Here is an 18980-nt window from a genome sequence, read left to right as displayed (position 1 = left end):
TACAACTCCTAGCATGCCCCAGCCATCCATGTTGGCTGGGGCATGCTGGGAGTTGTAGGACATTTCCCCCATCTAAACATGCATAGGATTGCATCCTAAATGTCCAAATAACTTATAATTATGGGATATGTTGACATAGGGAAGAATGTCAGTTTCAATTTCTCTCAGTTCCTCATTTTTCCTGTCTTAATTTTGATTGGTCCTCCAGTTCATGCCAAATTTGATGTTTAGGATTGGTGACACGCCCTCTCTCTCCCCCCTCTGATGCTATTGGTGCAATCCTTCTTAGGCCAGGGTATGACCCAGTAGAAGTGGGCCATGACAAAGTAAACACAGGTCTCGAACCCTTTGGGTGAGGGTGGGCAGTGGAGGGGTAAATGTTGAATGCCCCTTTCCCTGCTGCTTCTCTGCTACAAATTGCCTCCCTCCAACCCTGTTTGTGGGAAGAAAAAGGCCATCGGGTTTTCCCTAGACACCTCTGCATGCAATGCGTAATGGAATGAAACATGAATGCCATCATACACCTATCAACATTTCAAAGAACACCTAACATTTTAATATCTTCATTTCGTGTTCATAGGTTATCTCAATGGTCCTTACAACAGTCCTGGCAGCTAGGTCAGTATTATAGTTCCCATATTGCTGATGTGAGGCTGATTGTCTCTTACTGCACTATAGAAGCTCTCAAAGGCCTTCGACCCAACTCATGTACTCGCTAAAATCAAAGATTCACCCATCTGATGGTGTGTTCTGGAGTCCTGTTCCAAGTACATTTCTGTCTGTGGTGGCTCAGCAGGGTGAAGCCCCCCTGCCCCCGGTATCGTATTACCGTTTCAAGTAATTTCTGTTTATTTGATTACTACACCAAGCAGTAATGTGGCACAATATATTTGTAACCTCTCTTTCATAATATAATACATGCTTTAACAACTTTTTTATGAAAAAATGCAATTGGCTTTCCAATGATTTAAGGACAGAAATATAGTCCTTTTTTAAACCATAGGTTCACTGATCTTTTCTCAATGCTTTCTCACTGGCCAGGAGCATACACAAAGCTGCTGGTAGACAATGAAACAATGAATATGTTTGACCTGCATCACTAAAAAGATTTTGCATAATATGCAGATCTGCCTGCCTGGATTTGATGGGTTAGAACATAGCAATTGTAACCCTGACACAACTGTATCGCAATAAACTTTTATCTGGACATCATTTTAAACACAAACGTGCAAGAATTGCAAACACTGGTTGGAGGAAGCAGTGGGTAATATTGCAGAGAAGGTTTCAGGGGCAGCGGCAGCTGGGTTTCCCATCTTCTGTAGCCAGCTGAGGCCGGCTTGTGTGTATCTGTGGCGTAGGTGGGGGCTGTCCTCCGATGTTCGTGTGCAGCTGTGAGGCAGGGAGCTCTCGCTGTGCCCTTACTGGCTGCACAGAAATATACTGCTGAGTCCGCAGCCTGCCCCGGAGGGGTGGACAGGGAAGCGTGTGTCACATCTGGCCTGCTTATACTGTAGCTGTCCATTTCCATGTCCGGATTATTTCCACTTATGGAGTAGCCAATGAGCTGCAGCTGCTTCTCTGCACTGCCGCTCTTCTGCCGGTACCAAAGGATTGTGATGTAGCTGCTGTCATCATGCGCGCAGTCGATGCTCGTCTGGGTCCCCGCCTGGATGATTTTGAACGGTTCCTTCTGGGTCACAGTGATCCCACTGCAGAGCCCTGTAAAGACCAGAGAGGTGAACAAGGCCCATAGCAAGGCAGCTTGCTAGGTTTGTGTGTCACAACTCAAGTCCAAATTTCCTGCCAGGTTTTCTGCTCCTTTCTCATTACATTCTGTCCAGTATATTTCCCAACAGCTTGCTGATACTAGATCGGACAAAGGCCCATGAAATTTCATCTGCAGGGCTGGGGCAGGGTCTGGGGAAGGTCCCATCCCCTGACCCCCACACACTCTTTCCAATCTGTCCCTTTAGCCCCCTCGGTCCAGTTCTCCTACCCACCACCTATCCCTCCATATCCCCCACAACACCGCACAGATGCTCTTTTTCTCCCTCTTGCTGCTGTTGATTTTTCCTGATAGGGATGAATGGCGGCCATTCTCAGCAATAGAAGGAAGTCGAGGGATTCTCCCAGAGGCACCCTTGGGCTGGGTGGTCAACCGGCTCCCTGCCCCAGGTGCCCCAGCCAGTGGGAAGCGAGCCTGCGCCTCTTTGCCCGCCCACTCCTGGCGCCTGCTCCTCGGCCCAGCAACAATCTGCGGGAATGTTAGGACTGGCTTTTGCACGCACACGGGCACAGCCGCTGCCTTCCCACAGCGGGACTGGCGGCCACCCCTTCTGCCCAGGCAGACCCCCAGCTGGATCTTGTTGCGCCCCGCCCCTCATGCAGCAAAGCCGTCTTGGCCCTCTCCGTCTTTTCTCACTGCTTCGCCAGTGGGCTTCTCGGCTACAACGCTCACTTCCTGCTGCAAGCCGTTTCTCCCTCGCCGACAGCTCTCTTAACCACCTCCCCAAAAACCATCGTTCTGCAGGGCTGGTTTCTTTTCATCCTTTTTACCTGCCAGCAGCTGCAAGCCGACACAGATGCCCAGCACCTCCCTCCACATGGCCTCTCCTGCACGGGAAAGGCAAGAGAAGCTCTTGCCCTCGAGCGAGCAGCTGGGCTGGAGTTCTCTTGAGGAGGAGGCTCACTCGAGCACCGGACTGGTGGGAGGAACTGATGCTGGGACCGTCCGACCAATGAGGCGGAGCGGCTGGGGGCCTGCAGAGGAGGAGGACGCACCTCTGCATAGGCTACATCATCTGGCATGGCTACGTCAGGAGCGAAGGTTCAAGGGCAACGCGGCCAGTCAAGTCTGAATGCGTTAGCGACCCGGCTTTAATTGCGTCTCCTGAGCGAGCAGCTCTGCACCTCGACCTCCAGCCCTTTCAGAAAGCCAGGAAAGTTTTACTCTCCCATTCCCCAAGTATTTTCTGTGCGCAGCCAGTCTTCTCCACCCACAAGGCCTGTTCTCCGCTGTTTCTCTTCAGTGTTTATTATGCATCTCCAGAATAGCTATCGGCTGTTTAAAAGCCTGGACCAAGCAGGGGAAGGCAGCCGGGACATTGAACAGAGGCAGGTGGGCCAACTTACCATCTTATTGGCCTGCCTGGGACTGTGCTGCTGCCAGTGAGAAGCCACCCCCCCCCCCCCGGCTGGAGCTGAAGAGGGGAAAAATTCCCCCAGGCTAATTACGGCGGAATGGAGCAGGCTGGGCTCAAGCTCCCTCAGAAGACTCTTAGCTGCTCAGCTCTGACGTGGGGTGGCAGCGCCCCAGCGGCAGTGCTGCCAAACGCAGGGTTGCCCCTCTGAGGGGAGACGCTTCAGGGGAGACGCATGGGCAAGGGCCAGCCCCCTAACACTGGGTTGACTGGTTTTGTGGCTTCTACTGTTTGTGTGGGGGTTGATTGTTGGTTTTTTGTTTTGCTTTGTTTTTTGTTGTGCATAGGATCCTCTTATGTGCCTGGGGGAGAGGATATATGGCCAATCAGGGTACTTGAGGGGGGCCCAATTAGTGTGGTTACGGGTCAAGGGAAATACGGCATTGGGAGGAGGGCTAGCCCGGTTAGGGGAACATGGCCCAGACAGTTAATGGCTGTGCCGTATTCCAGCCCTCCCCCCAGCCGCAAGCATGGTGGTTGCCTATCAGCCTGCCCTCAGGGCTCCAGATGCTGCTTTTAAATGGCAGATTGGTTCAAAATAAGACCTCCTTCATCCATGACTTAATAGTGGATGAGGCGGCCAATCTGGCATGCGTAATTGAGATCTGGGTGGGAGAGCAGGGAAGAGTCAGTCTTTCCCAGCTGTGCCCACCAGGGTACTTGGTTCAGCATCAGGGAAGACCTGAGAGCCGGGGAGGGGGTGTTGCTGTGGTCTATGGGAATTCCATCTCCCTGTGCAGGCTCCCTGTCCATGTGACTACTGGTCTGGAGCATTTGCACCTTGTGTTGGGCCAGTGGGAGAGATTGGGGCCTCTGTTGGTGCATCGCCCACCCCGCTGCTCAACAGACTCCCTATATGAGCTGACCGAAGTGGTCTCAGGTGCGCTGTTGCAATCGCCCAGGCTGTTGGTTCTAGGGGATGTCAACATTTGCGCTGAGGGCACCTGGTCTGGGGCAGCTCAGGATTTCATGGCCTCCATGGCAGCCATGGGACTGTCCCAGCATGTCATCGGCCCAACGCATGTAGCAGGGCATACTCTAGACTTGGTTTTCTCAACTGGACATGGAGATGGTGGTCTGAAGGTGGAGGGCTTTGCATCAGTCCCCTTGTCATGGTCAGATCATTACCTGCTGAGGTTTAAATTTACTTGCCCTTCCTGGCTTATAAAAACTGGCAGGGAAGGAACAGCTGGCTGGGCCAGGGAGGTGATTAATGCCTCCTTGTGAGAGGGAGTGGTCCTGGGCCACCTCAAAGAGGTGGTAGTAAGACCACTCCTAAAGAAATCCTCCCTGGACCCTGGACCCATACAATCTTAGTAATTTTTAGGCCAGTGGCAAATGTTCCTTTCTTGGGCACGGTTCTTGAGCGGGTGGTTGCCAATCAGCTCCAGACACTCTCGGATGCAACCGATTATCTAGATCAATTTCAGTTGGGGTTGAGGCCAGGTTTTGGCATGGAAACAGCCTTGGTCGCCCTGTCAGGAGCGAGACAGGGGGAGTGTGACCTTGTTGATTCTCCTTGATCTCCCGGCGGCTTTCGATACCATTGACCATGGTGTCCTTCTGGGATGAGTGTCTGAGCTGGGAGTGAGAGGCACTGCATTGCAGTGGTTTCCCTCCTACCTGGTCGGCTTCAGAAGGTGGTACTTGGGGAATATCGCTCGGCCGCATGGATTCTACAGTATGGGGTTCCACAGAGGTCAGTTCTGTCCCCCATGCTATTTAACATCTACATGAAACCATTGAGTGTGGTCATCCGGAGTTCGGGGGCGCGTAGTCATCAGTATGCTGATGACACGCAGCTCTCTTTTTCCTGTTCATCTTCTTCAGGTGAGGCTGTGGATGTGCTAAATCGGTGCCTGGCTGTGACAATGGACTGGATGAGGGCTAATAAACTGAAACTCAATCCAGACAAGACTGAGATGCTGTTGGTGGGTCGTTCTTCTGACCGGATGGAGGGAGCTCAACCTGTTCTGGATGGGGTTGCACTCCCCCTGAAGGAGCAGGTTTGTAGCTTGGGGGTTCTCCTTGAGCCATCTTTGTCACTTGACGCGCCGGTGGCCTCAGTGGCACAGAGTGCTTTCCACCAACTTCAGTTAGTGGCCCAGCTATGCCCTTATCTGTACAGGGATAACCTGGCTTCAGTTGTCTATGCTCTGGTAACCTCCAAGTTAGATTACTGCAATGTACTCTACATGCTAGGGTGCACGAAACCCACTTACCTGGTCTCGCAGCTTTTCGCAGTGGGGGGGAGGCGCTTCACTGCTCTCCCCCCGAAGTTCAGGCTGGGGGGGGAGGCTTCCTGCCTCGCCCGGCCGAAATTCAGGCCGGGGGGGAGGCTTCCCGCCTCGCCTGGCCGAAATTCAGGCCGGGGGGGAGGCTTCCCGCCTCGCCTGGCCGAAATTCAGGCCGGGGAGGAGGCTTCCCGCCTCGCCTGGCCGAAATTCAGGCCGGGGAGGAGGCGCCTGGCCTGGCCTGGCCGTGAAATTAAAAGTTAAAAAAAACAACAACACGCCCCCGTGATAGGCTAGGTGACGATTAACGTAGCCTATCACGGCTAGATCTGCAAAGTCAGCCATGATAGGCTACGTAAATCGTCACGTAGCCTATCACGGGTGACTTAAAAAAAAAAAGCGCGTACGCAAATGGCGGCCCCCATAGGGAGCCGCCATTCGCGTTCCTTATTTGGTCCCTGTAGTCTACGTAAATCTTTACGTAGACTACGGCGAAAATAAGGGCAACGCAAATAGTGTTGCCCTTATTTTCGCCGTAGTCTACGTAATCTTTACGTAGACTACAGCGACCAAATAAGGAACGCGAATGGCGGCTCCCTATGGGGGCCGCCATTATCCGTACGTGCTTTTTTTTTTAAAGTCACCCGTGATAGGCTACGTGACGATTTACGTAGCCTATCACGGCTGACTTTGCAAATCTAGCCATGATAGGCTACGTTAATCGTCACGTAGCCTATCACGGGGGCGTTTTTTTTTTTTTTAGTTTTATTGGAATGGCGGCGGCGGCAGCCGGTCGAAAGATCGGCTGCCACCCCCGCCCCTGACGAAGACCCGACGAACCGCCTCCGGGACCCGCCGCCGGGAGGGACATTCGGGAAAGGTAAGTCCCGTCCCAGGGGGGGGGTGCGGGGGGCAGGGGGGGCGGAGAATTTCTCCCCGAAACTTGTTCGGGGGGCCGAACACGTTGGCGCTCAGCCCCCCAAAGTTTCGGGGAGAAATTCTCCGCCAACCCTACATGGGGCTGCCTTTGAAGATGGTTCAGAAGCTGCATCTCATGCAAAATGCAGTGGCCAGATTGATAATGGGAACCAGAAGGGCCGAACATATAAGACCAACTCTGGCCCACTTGCACTGGCTGTTACCGAGCCCAGTTCAAGGTGCTGGTTTTAACCTATAAAGCCTTACACGGCTTGGGACCACAATACCTGACGGAGCGCCCCCCGACACGAACCTACGCATACACTAAGCTCAACATCTAAGACCCTCCTCCGACCGCTACTCTAAGGGAAGCTTGGAAGATGGTGACAAAGGAGATGGCCTTCTTGGTGGTAGCCCCCAAATTATGGAATGATCTCCCTGCTGAGGTCCACCTGGCGCCAACATTGTTAACTTTTCAGTGCCAGGTTAAGCCCTTTCTCTTCTCCCAGGCATTTGGCGGCATATGATAAGTTTTAATTGATCCTGGAATGGTTTATGGTTATGGTTGTTTACTTTTGAGATTGTTTGTTTGAAGTTGTTTTAGATATATTTTTCTTTTGTGTATATTGTCTGTGCATGTGTTTTTTATGTAAATGGTTTTTAATCTCTATATACTGTTTTTTTAAAATGTTTTTAATCTTTGTAAACTGCCCAGAGAGCTTTGGCTATTGGGCAGTATAGAAATAACAACAACAACAACAATTTAAAAATCCATGTTCTCCCATGAGGGCACTGCCTCACCCTCCAGTAATCATGAGGTTTAAGAGAACACAGCTTTATTATCCTCTCACCTTTTCTCCTATGCACTGTGTGTAATAGACAGAGAAATTGGTTCCACCCGGAAGTCACTTGAGTGTAACAGGGTGGGGGTAGGGGATTGTCCCAACAACGGAATGAGAAGCACACTGGAGTATTATCTGGATTTTCATGGAATCCGCTTTGGTCCATCAGGGACACACGAAGCAAGAAAAAAAGAGTGTATCATACCTTTAAAATCTGGTTTTCAGGGGTCACACAGCACTTGAAAGAAACATACTTCTGGGTGGGGTGGGGGTAGTAGAACTAAAGGTCATCAAACTGACAGGAGCTGCTCAACCAATGAGAGAGGCTTGTTTCTCCAGGCTCCCCCCTGCTACTACATTATTATGAATGGAGAGCAACTAATTCACAATCCTGAAGGCTCCCTTCTGCTATTATATTATCTCTCCCCACATCTCACACACACACACCAATTTCACCTCATTCCAGCAAATTGCCATGGAGTTATTGCTCCCACCCCATTTTTCCCAATGTGCACACTTTTCAATGAAGAAGCCAAAATCTCAAATTCTCAAGTGCAGCATCTGAAGACTCCCTATGAGAGCACCCCCCCTTCATTTAGCCTCATTCCAGCAATCTGCCACGGAGTTATTGCTACTGCTGCCTCATTTTCCCCATGTGTGCATTTTTGCCTTAAGAAGCCAAAATCCCCAGTTCTCATGTGCAGCATCTTAAGGATCCCCCAAGAGCATCCCACCCCACACAATTTTGCCCTATTCCAGCAAACTGTCACAGAGTTATTCTTCCCTCCCCTGTTCCCCAATGTGTACACTTTTGCCTTGAGAAGCTAAAATCCCTGGTTCTTGAGTGCAGCATCTGAAAATTCCCCCTGAGAGTACCCCCCCCCAATTTTGCCCCATTCTAGCATCCCCCCATTCTTCCACCACCATCCCCTTTCTCCTTCTCTGGGCACTTTCTCCCTGCTTGCCATGACAGCTTCCCAAGACCTCACCAGATCAGAGAAGCAACTTTACATAACATCAAAGCGACTTTACACATGATAAGAGATGTGATTTAACACAACAATGGAGAAGTGAAGTAATACAAACATCAGAGAAGTGCACCATTGCGGAGGCTAATTACTGGTGAAATTGGAGTGCAGGGCAATTCTGAAGGCTGGAAAGGCTCAGTGAGGTGAGGCCAGGTGAAATACACACCCTGAGCGGGGCTATCATGCCAAAGTAAATGCAGAGGATAGGGGCACACAGTACCAGAAGTGCAAAGAACTGAAATTAAAGAAAGAAAATGGAGTAAAAGTAGTCAAATAAAATCCGGCTTTTCCACTGGAAATCTCTGAGGTGACTGCAGATTGGCCACAATGTCATCTGCCACCAATGAACTCGAAATACTCAAAATTCGCAGCAAATTCCCCATGAGGACAGCCCCAGGGCTTTGCATCTCTTGAGAGTCTAGATTCTCATGGGTGTAGTTTTATAACTAGAGCTCAATAGATCATTCACAGAACTGTGAAACCTGGCAACATGTCAGATTTCAAATCTAGTTTTTGGCATGTTGAAATGTTCAAATTCCTCTTTTGAATTCAACTTAGAAGGGCATATATAAAAACTGCTTAATTATAAGGAAACAACTTCAAAATCCAGTTGCCAATGTCAATACTTACAAAACCTTGGTTTTATTCTGAACCCCCAAATCCAGTAGGGACCCAAGTCAGTCATCTTTAGTAAACCATTTTTGTTGACTGCTTAAGATGCACCTCTTCACTCAGGCCTTTGGGTCCTTTTGATGAGACCATTGAGTCTTTTGTTTGTTGAACAGTCTTGGGAAAGTTTTTATCTCACTGAGTTGATGAATTTTTAGAGTTTAATAGTATTATTGGTTGTGTTTTGTATTCTATTTTATTGTTATTTTTGTCTGTTTGGCACTTTGGGATATCTTATGAAGAGCAGTTGTTCTTAAAACTCCTCAACTCTGCTTCCTGTTGTTTACTCATCCAGGAGGTCCTGCCATCTTATCCCATGACTGCCACTCAGGCGCCTTTGGTGATGGACTTGGTTGGCCTCCGGGCTATATGGTATCATGGTATCTGTTCCAGCCTTCACCCGGATTTTTTGTTTTAAAGAACATCAGATTTGACAATGAATGACTTCAGCCATTCTATTCTATTTATGTATTTATTTTGTATGAACTTTCTCAGTCAGGGTGGAACAAGATGTTATGATGGGAAACGAGTAGTCCCAAACCAAATCTTGCTGAAGTAACGGGTATGCAGGCATTGGAAACACTAAAAGGAGCAGAAGAAGGAGAGGTGTTTATTACTTAGCTCTTCTGCATCACCTGATTCTCCTCCGTGTATCTGAGTTTGCCCCTTGAGGTTACCTCCCTCAGCTGGGCTCAGTTCCAGAGCCCATCTGGTCAAAAATCAAGTAAAACAGAGTCCACATAGGGCATTGGCGAGTGAGCATTGGCAGGTGTGGGGAGGGATAAGAACTCTTGACCCTCTGGTGATTCTCTGGTAATCTTAGCTCTGCCCTCACACAAACTGACAAAATGAGGTTTTTGTAGGAAGAAGAGGCTACTTTGAAGTGCTGTGCCTAAACTGCTAGCACAGAAATATACAGCTGAATCCTCTCGCTTTACAGAAGAAATATTCAGGTTGCACTGCTCTGTTTGAGGCTGCTCAGCTGAGAAACGGTTCAAACCATTGCCAGTCTCTTGAGGTTGCCCCAAATAGAAGCTATAGAGGAACTGCAGAGCCTGCCCTGCAACCTGTCGATACCAAAGCATGCGCTCATGCCCGTTGGTTTGTCTGCACTCCATCCTGGCATTTTGGCCTTCCACCCGCACCACACTCCAGGGTTGGCTGATGTCTGCATAGGAGCATCCTGGAAGACAGACAGAGGCAAACCTTGTTAAAACAAAATCCATTTAAAACAATGGCTTCAATAAGAATCTTTAAAGCAGCCTATAAGGACTTCTTGAGCAGAGGTCATACCCACTTCCAAGAGGCAAATGGCTACACACCAGCCGATCCACATCTCTGAGCTGTGGGTAAACCTTTGAGAGGTTTTATGTGGCTGCAGTGAGTACTTCCTCTCCTGGCTCCAGTTTATGACATCAGAAAGGCGGGGAAGGGAACTGAGCTGCCAGCTTGAATCAATCTTTTCTACAGAACAGTCCACTAAACATTAGCAGATTCACTGGTGTGATTCCATTTTATTCAGCGCGACTGAGAGTTAGGGGTGTGCGAAACACTTATCCCGTTCCGGCCGGCAGTCCGCGGTGGGGAGGGGAGGCGATCCGTCCCTCCCCCTCAGAATCCTCCCCGGCCTGAGCCGGACTTTCGGACGCTGCTGGGCTGCGGCCGCAAATGGCCATTTTGCATCCCTGCCAAGCCGTGACCTGGAGCCGCCGCCAGAGCCGCCGCCGGAGCCGCCGCCAGGTAGGTCTGTTCTGGGGGGGATTTCAGGGGGTGGCGGGGGGGTAGTCCGTTCTGCCACGGACTCCAGGGGCCCGGATTCTAAAGAATAGAGCCTCACTGGAGTCTGTGACAGAATTCTCCAACTTCCCTACTGAGAGTTCAAGACATTATTTCTGAGGAGCTCAGCCCTACACTGTTTTTAAGCATACCCCTACCATCTGTTTAATTTTAAGGCAACATCATTAAATAACCTTTTGCCAAATTCAGTTGTTTTACGTCTTGGTTTTATTTTGAACCCCAAAATCCAACAGCATCCATTATTAGGAATGTTCTAGTGATGGGTTTGAATAAGAAAGCAGAAATTTTAATGTTCTCAAGCCAAATAGAGCTGTGAATATTTGCTTGATAATCACACCCATTCCCAAATAAAATTAATTCCAACTCTATTTTTAATACAGCTAATATAAAACCAATGATATGACTTCTTTTCAGAGCATATCCTGTGCAATGGACGTTATGCGCATGATCCTGGTACAATTGGGGAGAGCTGCAGAGCAGATTTTAGCCCCTCTTGTTTCCCTGATCTGAGACTGGCAGAGCCCGCTGAGCTCTACATGCTAGTATGGTGTACTGGAGACAGTCTAGTCAATCCACTGAAAACTGGGGGCTCATGTCAAACTACTTGCAAAGGAAACCAAATCTGTCTTATTTAATTCATATGTGCAATGTACTGAACATATCAAAAATTTAGAAAATTATAATTAGGGGAACATTTCCAAAATTGGAGATTTCAAAATGGCCACCACTCTCATGTGATCTAGCATTGCACTTTGGCAAATCCATACAAAACTATCACACATCAACAAAATGCATATATTGCTTTCTCCCTAAATAAATACATTTAATTGTGTAAAAACAACAGATTTTTGTGGCACCTTGAAGACCAACAAATGTATAAATTCATTGACTAAACATGTGTCTAAAGCTGTGTATCCAACTCCCAAAGACCTCGAATCAGTTGACTTTCAGAAGCCTGTTATTCTATAAATTTATTGTAAATTTTCTTAAGGACAATATTTACAAAGATACAGACTTGAAATTACTATTATTATTATTATTATTATTAATTTCATTTCTATACCGCCCAATAGCTGAAGCTCTCTGGGCAGTTCACAAAAATTAAAACCAAACAACACACAATTTTTTTTTATTTATTATTGCATTTATACCCCGCCTTTTTTCCTCTTGCAAGGAACCCAAGGCGGCTGACATGATCCTCCTCCTCTCCATTTCATCCTCACAACAACAACCCTGCGAGGTGGGTTGGGCTGAGAGTCTGCAGCAGTGCAGGAGTTTACAAATTTTTAAAACAGCAAAGCTAAAAGTTTAGAAAGCTAAAATGCTAAAATGCCTGGGAAAATAAAAAGGTCTTCACCTGGCGCCGAAAGGAGTACAATGTAGGTGCCAGGCGAACCTCACTAGGGAGCTCATTCCAGAGCCGGGGTGCCACAGCAGAAAAAGCCCTCCTCCTAGTAGCCACCCGCCTCACTTCCTTTGGCAGGGGCTCACGGAGAAGGGCCGCTGATGATGATCTTAAGGTCCGGGCAGGCACATATGGGAGGAGGCGATCCTTCAGGTAACCTGGCCCCAAGCCGTTAAGGGCTTTGAATGTTAACACCAGCACTTTGAATCGGGCCCGGAAATGGACTGGCAGCCAGTGCAGCTGGAAAAGTACTGGCGTAATATGAGCTCGCAGGCCAGTCCCTGTTAACAATCTTGCTGCCCTATTTTGGACCAGCTGAAGTTTCCAGACTGTTTTCAAAGGCAGCCCCACGTATAACGCATTGCAGTAATCCAGACGAGAAGTTATCAGAGCATGGATAACTGTAGCAAGGCTATCTCTGTCCAGATAAGGGTGTAGTTGGTACACCAGCCTAAGCTGATAAAAAGTGCTCCGTGCCACTGAGTTCACCTGTGCCTCAAGTGACAGTTCTGGATCCAAGAGCACCCCCAAACTACGAACCTGATCCTTTAGGGGGAGTGCAACCCCCTCCAGAACAGGTTGAATATCACCTAGCCGGGCAGACGAACCACCCACTAACAGTACCTCCATCTTGTCTGGATCAAGTTTCAGTTTATTGGCCCTCATCCAGTCCATTACCGTGCCCAGGCACTGATTCAGAACAGCCATTGCCTCACCGGGGTTTGATGAGAAAGACAGGTAGAGCTGGGTGTCATCTGCATATTGATGGCACCTCCGCCCACACCTCCGGATAGGGATGTACGAAAGGTACTTACCTTTCGCGGATTATCTTTATGGTTGGGGGGGAGGCGTTCCGTCCCTCCCCCTGGAATCCTCGCCGGGGGGGGGAGGCGCTCCGTCCCCCCCCCCCGGAATCCTGGGCAGCCGGCTGTGCTCCGCAGCAATTCTGCGGAGCCGTCGGCCAGCTCCGCCAGCAGCCGGACATCCGGCCGCTGGCTAGCAGGGACGCAAATGGCGGCGGCCATAGCCGCCGTTTGCATCCCTGCAGTCAGCCGTGATAGGCTACATAAATGTTTACGTAGCCTATCACGGCTGACTTAAAAAAAACCACGCGCGTACGCAAATGGTGGCGGCCATTTGCGTTCCTTATTTTGGCACGTCTTAGTCTACGTAAGCATTTACGTAGACTAAGATGGCGAAAATAAGGGGAACGCCATTTGCGTTCCTTATTTTGGCACGTCTTAGTTTACGTAAACACTTACGTAGACTAAGACGGCGAAAATAAGGGAAACACAAATAGCGTAGACGCTACGCTATTTGCGTTCCCCTTATTTTCGCCGTCTTAGTCTATGTAAATGTTTACGTAGACTAAGACATGCCAAAATAAGGAACGCAAATGGTGGCGGCCGTGGATAAAATCCCCAGCATAGGGGATAAAATATCCCCAGCATAGGGGATAAAATAGAGCCCTGTGGAACCCCATGGCACAATTGCCATGGCACAGAACAATAATCCCCCAGCACCACCTTCTGGAATCGGCCATCCAAGTAGGAGCGGAACCACTGTAGTGCAGTGCCTCCAACTCCCAACCCAGACAACCTATCCAGAAGGATACCATGGTCGATCAGCTGCTGTGTGTCATGCCATAGTACAAGCTCCGTGACCAAGAGCTACCAATGCCAGTGGGGCAGTGAATCCGCTCTAGGTTTCAGTCAGAACCAGTCAGAACTCTAAAGGAGCTGTCCAAGGTGCGAAGCTTTAGCTCCTTTAGAGTTCTGACTTCTGACTGGTTCTGACTGAAACCCAGACCAGATTCACCTCCCCACTTATATTGGAGCCACCAGTCTCCACTGGCTACCATCATTTCCCCTGCAGGTAGATCTGGATGTGCAATTACATCATCATTTTGCATCAAGTTTGTGATAGCCATGGTGCATAAATTTGGCTGTCCACCTCATTCTGAGGCTGGGAATGTTGAAATGTGTGCTGTCAGATTACACAGTACAGACATTCCTAGCACTACTCCAGTTCAATGTATCAAGTGCATGTAGAATTACACCTGAAGCAAAGCAACTTTACTGCTTTTGCTGATTCCAACTTTCCTGGTATTTGAAAATATTTTGAGAGGACATGAGAAGCCATAGGCAGGTGCTGCTCTTGAAAAGGAGCCAAAATCTGCCGCCTGAACAGTTTGTCTCATTCTGCCTAGTGATGGGGCTGGCTTGCTGTCATTTTGACTCTAGAGTAAGCGCCAGGCCCCCATCTGGATTAGGACCCTAGCATGGGGGTAGGAGGCAGTCTATTCCCTTTGCTGTCCAAATCCAGATCAGGGCCCCCGCATCTGCGATTTATATTCCAAAATAGTGGTCCATTTGCTTTCAGGGATTACTATTTTGCAATATAAATTGCAGGTGCAGGGGGAGGGGAATCGATATGGCTCAGAACTTCGGTGGGGAGAAAGGGCTAAAGCTGCCCTGCCCCCCTCCCCATGCTAGGGACCCAGTCCAGACTGGTGGCCCTGTGCTCACTCTAGAGTAGAAATGAAAACAATCTAGCAGCTATGTCTTTAAAGTAGGGCTGAACTTAACCCAGTAGTCTCCCATCAGTGACGGGGCAGGTGGGGGAGTGGGGATCCTGCACATAAGGAGATCAGCCCGCTTTCCTTTCACTGTGTGAGAGAGTTGTTTAGAGAGAGAGCTGGCTAGCTAGATCTGTGTGGCGTGTCTGTGTTCTACTGCAGCTTCACTTGTCCTTCTTCCTTCCCACCCAGCCCTTCTCAGTTCAACTATTGCCATTAGTCTTCACTGTCTTTCTTGTCTAGATTCTTTATGAAACAAACAAAAACATTCAAAAAGTGCTTTCCTTACCCTGTTCTCCCCCCCTGCCAACCCTTCTCAATTCCTGCATTCCTTCCCTTCCCATTTCAACTCTTATCTTTCTAAAATATATATATACAAAAAATCCACAAAACACTTTTCTCTTCTGTTAGGCTTTATAGTGTACTCCCTCCCCCACCCCCCTTTACCTCGCAGGCAGTTTTTCTTTCTGTATCTCCTTTTCTTTTGCGCGCGTGTGTGCGCGTGCAAAGCACTACGCATGAGTCCATACAATATATAGTGGGCAAAGCACTACACATTTATTATACATTTTATACAATATATAGTGGGCAAAGCACTACGTAATTCATTTGTTTACTGTGGTGCAAAGCAGGCCCAATATGAGGCACCTAAGGTGTCATCAGTATAATTATATTGTCCTCTGGCTGTGCTTGCAGTGCAGGACTGTAGCTGTGAATGTCATGGGATGCTGTAGCATCTCTGTGTCTTCCTCCAATGCCACAGACCGATGCCCACATGGCATGGGCCTGCTATGTGGATGTGCCCACCTGGCAGGACTGCTGTGTTTGCTTCCTGCCTCAGTGAAGACAACTGCCGTCATTATTTTCCATGTGCCCGCCTTCCATGGGTGCACTTCTGCTTTCAACCAGTACATTGTTGTATTGCTTCCGCTGCACGTGGAGAGTGGTGCTTGCCTTCCGTTTGAATGGAGGGGATGGTCTGCCATGCAAGGTGCAAGCATGGTGCCGTCACAGGTGCTACACAGACTGTGCCCACCTGACAGTGGAGAGGGCCCACCTCTCTGCCTGCCTGCCTGCCACATGCCCAGGGCCTGCCCAGGGCCCTCTTTGCTACTGCTGCCACTGCCCACCTCCTCTACCAGCCTCTGCCTGCCTGCCTGCCTGCCCTGTGCCTGGGTGAAATAGCTGGGCTTGGTGGCTAATGTGCTCCCCACTGTACCCCTTGCACATAGGCACCTCTCCTCATCCTCTGCCAGCCTGCCTGACAGGTCAGCCTTGTGCCAGCACCCATGCTCGAAGCTCATGCTCGAAGCTGCCTCTTCTCCTCCTCTGCCTACTGTTTTCTCAACTAGTGTGTATTCCATTCAGCCAAAGAGAGCCTGAGGTCATCCAGTGTGAAGCTGAATAGGAGGGGAGGGGGTTATTTTGCACTACAAAAAAACCTACACCAGAGATTAAGGATAGTGACTTCCTCCTCTTAAACACCTAACATCTCTGATTATCCCTTTGTTACCTTTGGTTTGACTTTCTGAAAACAGCATATTTTACCTGCGCCTAGCACAAAAACTACTGGGCCAAACTGTCTGAGGTTGGGCAGGTTCGGTCATCTGCATTGGGGCTGCTAGGTAACCCAGATTTCATGCACTTCTGTGGAACTGGTGAAAAGTTATAGCTCTTTGCTTTGAGGGTTTTTGTGGAGAAAAGCAATTTTTGCTTGCGCCTAGCACAAAAACTACTGGGCCAACCTGGCTGAGATTTGGGCTGCCAGGTCCCCAAATGTCATGTATTTATCATAGAAACTGAAAAGTTATGGTCATTCCTATTTTCCAATGCAAGTCAACGGGAAAATGTAAAATCCTAATAATCCGGATATCCGAATCTTGCTTCGGATCTGAATCTGGAGTGAATTGGATCGGGTCTGAATCAGTCTGAAGCAAAGCAGAGCCGATTCAGAAGGTCTGAGTCAGCATCCGAAGTGAATTGGGGGGTCCATGCCCAGCCCTGTTATATACAGCATTGTCCCTCTCCTCCATCACTGTCACTGATTGGACACTGCTGGGTTAATTTCAGCCCTAATCTGGAAACTAGAGTTGCCATTCACCAAGGCTCACAATTTCCGCCTTCCCTCCTCCTCCTCCTCACCTCCTCCCTGATCTTTCACAAGTTGATACATTTTAGAGACAGGCTCTGGGCTTCAAAATGGCTTCAGAATAGGTCTGAATCTCTGAGGCGCACCGAGGGCTTCTGGGGTGATCTGCTTCACTCTGGACTGTCTTGGGGCTATTCTGAACTGCTCTGCAGCTCCACAAAGCTCCCCTGAAGCACCCCGATTTGCTTCAGGATTTGGATTCGGCTCCAAAGCAGTTCCAACCCTAATTTTTGTTGAGAAAAGCAAATTTTACCTGTGTTTAGCACAAAAACTACTGGGCCAAACTGTCTGAGATTTTGTTGCAGAACTCAGAGTCAGAGAGACCACGGAGTGAAGGAAAAAGAGATTCTTTATTTAACGTGCGGGCTTAAGGCTGGAATCATTTCCAAAGAGCCAGAAGCCCCGATTTACATCAGCACATTGTTTTATAGATATTGTGACACACAGGAAACGGCTCCTCCTCTCCCTCCCGTGTGGGGTTGCAGTCCTCAACATTTTTTCTCTTAGCACCATTGTTTATAATACAAGAAATGGGTTATAGGGTAGCCATGATAAGCAGAGAACAGAACAGAACAGCAGAGAACAAAATATACAATAAGCAAAGAACAGGAACATGATATGCAGTTCTATGCTGACCTTAGCCTTTGTTGACAAGATAAGAAATTCCTGTGTCTTGTCAGCTTACAAACATATATTTCAGAGAGCAAGAGCTCAGCAAGAACATGAAGCATGAGACTGCATGAGGCTACTTAGTCTGACCCCCGATATGGCTGCTACATTCCCCCCTTAAATGCATAATTTCATTATAATTATAGCATTTTATTACGCAAATAGACATTATTACGCAAATAGACATTCTGGTTTGCGAAGCATAACACAGGACTCTTATAGCAACCCTTTTACTTACTATCTTGTTGAGCTATTAGAGCGTAGAGGGCGGCAGTTTTACTAGCCAAGACATAAAACAGATTGGTTAAACAGCGCATAAGACAAGGAATGCAAAGGCATAACAGTATCTCTCTGAACAACACTGGTAGAATTAGGATGAACAATGCCTTAAGCCAGCTAAGAAATGGAAGCCAAGGGGTTAACTAATTTAGCTAATTGTTTTCTTATTGTTATGTCAGCAACTATATTATGCATGCAGATTACTGATTTGAACACCTACAGCATTACTATTATTAGTCAAATTAAATGATGGAGGAGAAAAAGATTAAAAAACCTGTTTGCAGGTATATCTCTTGGCAAACAAAAATGTTTTACTCTTGTGATGTTAGCCAGGTGAAGCCAGTAATTATCAGCGAATTGCTGGGACAGATTTCCCTCTCTAGGGGCAGACCCCCCTTTTTGCACCTTATTAAGGAAACACAATGCAACATTACCAGCACTACAACACGCATGTTTGATCTTCTTTGGGAATAGCTGGGCAGCTATTCACCTGGCTAGCTGCAGTAGGGTCTAGTCCCCTTCTTTAATTCTCCAGTTGCAGGTCTGACCGTACGCAGGGTGGACAATCTCCAGATGTGTCCACAGTAAAGTCTAGCCTGAGTCTTCTTACTGCTTTTTCAGAATGATTTTTAAAGGATTTTTGAAAAGGAAAGAAATCCTTTCAAAGGATTTTTGTTTATAGTCTACTCCCCCCCTTTCGCTGTCTTGACTCGTGTCCAATATATCCAGGGTTTAACTCCAGCTACTTTTATAGCTGCGGGGGTGGAAAGTATGACAGTTTTTGGTTTTCTTTACTTGGGAGTTAAAGGGTTATTTTTTCCCTCTTCAACTCATACTTCATTTCCTGGTTGGAAAGGATGAACTTCTGTGATGGGAATTGGGGGCTTATTTTCTAAGACAGAGCGACGCTGGGCTTGAAGAACTTCGCTCAGTGTTTGGACTTCTTGTTTAAGGCTAACGTTTGCTTGCTCTTGATGCCACTCTAGTGTCAATCATGAAGTCAATGTCACGGCTCTTCACAGTCAATGTCACGGCCCCTCTCAAGCTGTCTTCTCTCTAACCCGTTTTGGCTCCTTTGGTTTTCTCTTTTGTGTATTTGATTTATTTTATTTGGGCATTCACGCCACCAATGTCTATCTTGTTCACACTGGGCACACTGTGCCTTTGCTTCTGCTGGGTCTTCTATTTTTTCGTCCACATCTTCTTGGGCCT

At 48.3% G+C, this 18980-nt stretch overlaps 1 gene segment (V, D, J or C); it reads right to left on the bottom strand.

The window, feature by feature from the left end:
- Window positions 1-529: 529 nt before the first annotated feature.
- On the bottom strand, window positions 530-2664 carry LOC146352878 (T cell receptor beta variable 29-1-like). The segment is given in 2 exon segments: window positions 530-1719; window positions 2557-2664. Coding segments are annotated over 2 exon segments (570 nt in total).
- Window positions 2665-18980: the final 16316 nt, after the last annotated feature.

Source organism: Heloderma suspectum, chromosome 2 (genome assembly GCF_057233095.1).
Source record: "Heloderma suspectum isolate Gila_16-S chromosome 2, 16-S_ref, whole genome shotgun sequence".
In the NCBI taxonomy this organism is placed as follows: domain Eukaryota; kingdom Metazoa; phylum Chordata; class Lepidosauria; order Squamata; family Helodermatidae; genus Heloderma; species Heloderma suspectum.
Note: the sequence above shows the minus strand (reverse complement) of the source record. Positions and strands in the feature narration are given on the sequence as shown.